A 2819-nucleotide genomic window follows, 5' to 3' on the forward strand; every position below is an offset into this window, starting at 1 on the left:
GTGTAAGTTCAGTGACCGTATATGAAATTAACCCATTTTTAAACTGGGTTACACAGATTTATTTTATCGTTTTGGCCAAATTATTTTCTCAGCTGCCCATAAGTCTTCAACAGTATATGAAATCTAGAGTTCAACTCATCAAGCTTTTCCGAGCATGTAAAAATGGAAAATACCTGAACCAATTACACTCTCTCACTATCAAAACTGGGCTCACTCACGACGTTCTCTTTGCAGCGCAACTGATCGATTTGTATTCAAATTTCGCACCTATTCAAACCACTCGCAATCTGTTCGACGAAACGCCTCAAACAACTGTATATATCTGGAACTCCATTCTCAAAAGTCATTGCAGAGTAAAGCAGTATAAAGAAACACTGATTCTGTTTTCTCGTTTGGTATCTTGTGGAAAACCGGATTGGTATAGCATTCCTATTGCCCTCAAGGCTTGTTGTGGACTAAAAGCATTTGTCTTTGGCAGAATAGTTCATGGATTTGCAGAAAAGAATGGTCAGATTGGTTTAAATTTGTTTGTTGGGTCAGGTTTAATTGATTTATATTCAAAATGTGGAAAATTGGGTGATGCAATACGGGTGTTTGAGGAGTATTCGAAGCCAGATATTGTTTTATGGACTACGCTGATTACAGGGTATGAGCAGAATGGTGCACCTGAAGAGGCCCTGGAAATTTTTGGCCGAATGGTGGTGGGAAATGGGGTAATGCCGGACTCAATAACGCTTGTTAGTGTGGTTTCAGCCTGTGCTCAGTTGTTAAAATTAAAGACTGGGAGAAGTGTTCATGGCTATGTGATGAGAATGGGGTTTGATGACAGCTTATCTTTATCGAATTCTCTGTTGAATTTATACGCGAAAACAGGTTCTGTAAACTCTGCAGTTAATTTATTTAAGAAAATGGAAAGGAAGGATGTAATTTCATGGGCTTCTATGATTGCTTGTTTTGCTCATAATGGGGCTGCGAAGAAAGCACTCAATCTTTTTGACGAGATGATGGTTAAAGGAGTCGAGCCCACTTCTATTATTGTGATTAGCGCCCTGCAAGCGTGCGAAGCTTCTTTTAATTTGGAGGATGGTAAGAGAATACACAAACTTGCTGCAAGGAGAGGGTTAGAATCGGATATATTAGTTTCTACAGCCCTAATCGATATGTACATGAACTGCTCTTACCCTGACAAAGCGATTGAGGTTTTCAAAAGGATGCCCGAGAAAGATGTTGTCTGTTGGTCTGCTCTGTTGTGTGGGTATGTCCAGAACGGGATGGCGGACAAGTCGATGGGAGTATTCTGCGATATGTTAGCCAGTGATACCCAGCCTGATGGTGTTGTTATGGTAAAAATTCTGCAGGCCTGTTCAGAATTTGGGGTTCTTCAACAAACTTCTTGTATACATGGGTACGTGATTAAAGGTGGCTTCAGTGATAATTCTTTCGTTGGGGCTTCACTAATAGAATCCTATGCAAAATGTGGCAGCTTGGACGATGCTGTCATGGTTTTTGAGGGTATAATCGATAAAGACTTTATAGTTTGGAGCTCTATGTTTGCAGGCTATGGATTTCATGGACGGGGGCAGGAATCTCTAGAGTTTTTAGATCGGATGGTTAAGCATTCAGCCATTAGGCCTAACGATGTAACATTCCTATCAATTTTAGCTGCATGCAGTCATGCCGGTCTAGTTAAAGAAGGAATTGAAATATTCAATAAGATGGTGAATGACTATAAACTGATACCTGATTCGAAACATTATGGTATAATGGTTGATCTTCTTGGGCGCATCGGGGAGTTGGACAAGGCAATGGAGTTTATTGATCAGATTCCAAAACCAGTCGGTGCCCACGTGTGGGGGGCCTTGCTTGGGGCCTGTCGGACTCATCAAAACATCAAGATGGGAGAAATTGCAGTGAATAATCTGCGCCAAGTGGATCCCAACCATTCTGGTTATTACATTCTTTTGTCGAATATTTATGCTGAAGGAGGGAAATGGGATAACGCGTTTGATGTTAGAACGTTAGTTAAAGAAAGACAGTTGAAGAAGGTATCGGGTCAAAGTGCGATTGAACTGAGGGGCGAGCTCCATAGTTTTGAAGCGAACGACAGATCTCACCAAAGCGGATTTATAGGTTGATGGTGAAATTAGATCGAATCTAATGCCCCTAATATGGATGTCTGTTCCATGATGCTGAGGGAGTTCTATAATTTTGAACTAAAATTGCATAGGAAGATGCTAGGCTGACAGGGCTTTTGGTCAGCTATTGGAGGGGCTCCCCCTATTTGAGTGGTTTTTTCCAATTGCATAAACCCACAAGGGATTTTTGCCAAACATTTTTGTACAAGTTTCTTTCTTATGCCTAACTTGTCCTTTACATTTTATCATCAATACTGCTTTGGAGAATTTGATTGCGTCACTCATGAAAATTAAATTAATTTTTGGTTTTACGAGAATGGTTGTACCCAAAATCCTCAACAACATAAAAATTATAAAAATCCTATGAATCTAAATCCATTGAAGAGGCGCTATCAAAGAGCTTCAAAGGAAATACAGAGACCTGTGGATGTAGACAAGTCAAGAGATATCTTTCGTAGGGATTGACGTCATAGGAGTAATTTGTCAATATCTTTGTCTATGGAAGAAGAAGAAGAGTTAGAAATAGCAGCTTATCTCTCTCTATGGCATTGTTGTTTCGTTCATCCATCTGGGGACGAATGTATAAGAGTTGGGACTTTTAAAGCGTTTTATAGGATGGCATGCGAGTATTTTTACAGCCTAGTTCCTCCTATATTAGCGAGCATTTATAAAGGACTTACACAA

At 40.0% G+C, this 2819-nt stretch overlaps 1 protein-coding gene across 1 annotated transcript; it reads left to right on the forward strand.

Moving 5' to 3' along the window:
- Positions 1 to 84: 84 nt before the first annotated feature.
- Positions 85 to 2402, forward strand: LOC111385350 (putative pentatricopeptide repeat-containing protein At3g01580). The gene has a single exon (XM_023009733.1). The coding sequence runs from the start codon at positions 117 to 119 to the stop codon at positions 2133 to 2135; it is 2019 nt and encodes a 672-aa protein (XP_022865501.1). The 5' UTR covers positions 85 to 116; the 3' UTR covers positions 2136 to 2402.
- The last annotated feature ends 417 nt before the right edge of the window (positions 2403 to 2819 follow it).

Source organism: Olea europaea, unplaced genomic scaffold, assembly GCF_002742605.1.
Source record: "Olea europaea var. sylvestris unplaced genomic scaffold, O_europaea_v1 scaffold3132, whole genome shotgun sequence".
NCBI lineage: Eukaryota > Viridiplantae > Streptophyta > Magnoliopsida > Lamiales > Oleaceae > Olea > Olea europaea.

What these genes read in the sequence shown, in the direction of transcription:
- LOC111385350 (XM_023009733.1), top strand. Translation starts at nt 117, where the DNA reads ATGAAATCTAGAGTTCAACTCATCAAGCTTTTCCGAGCATGTAAAAAT.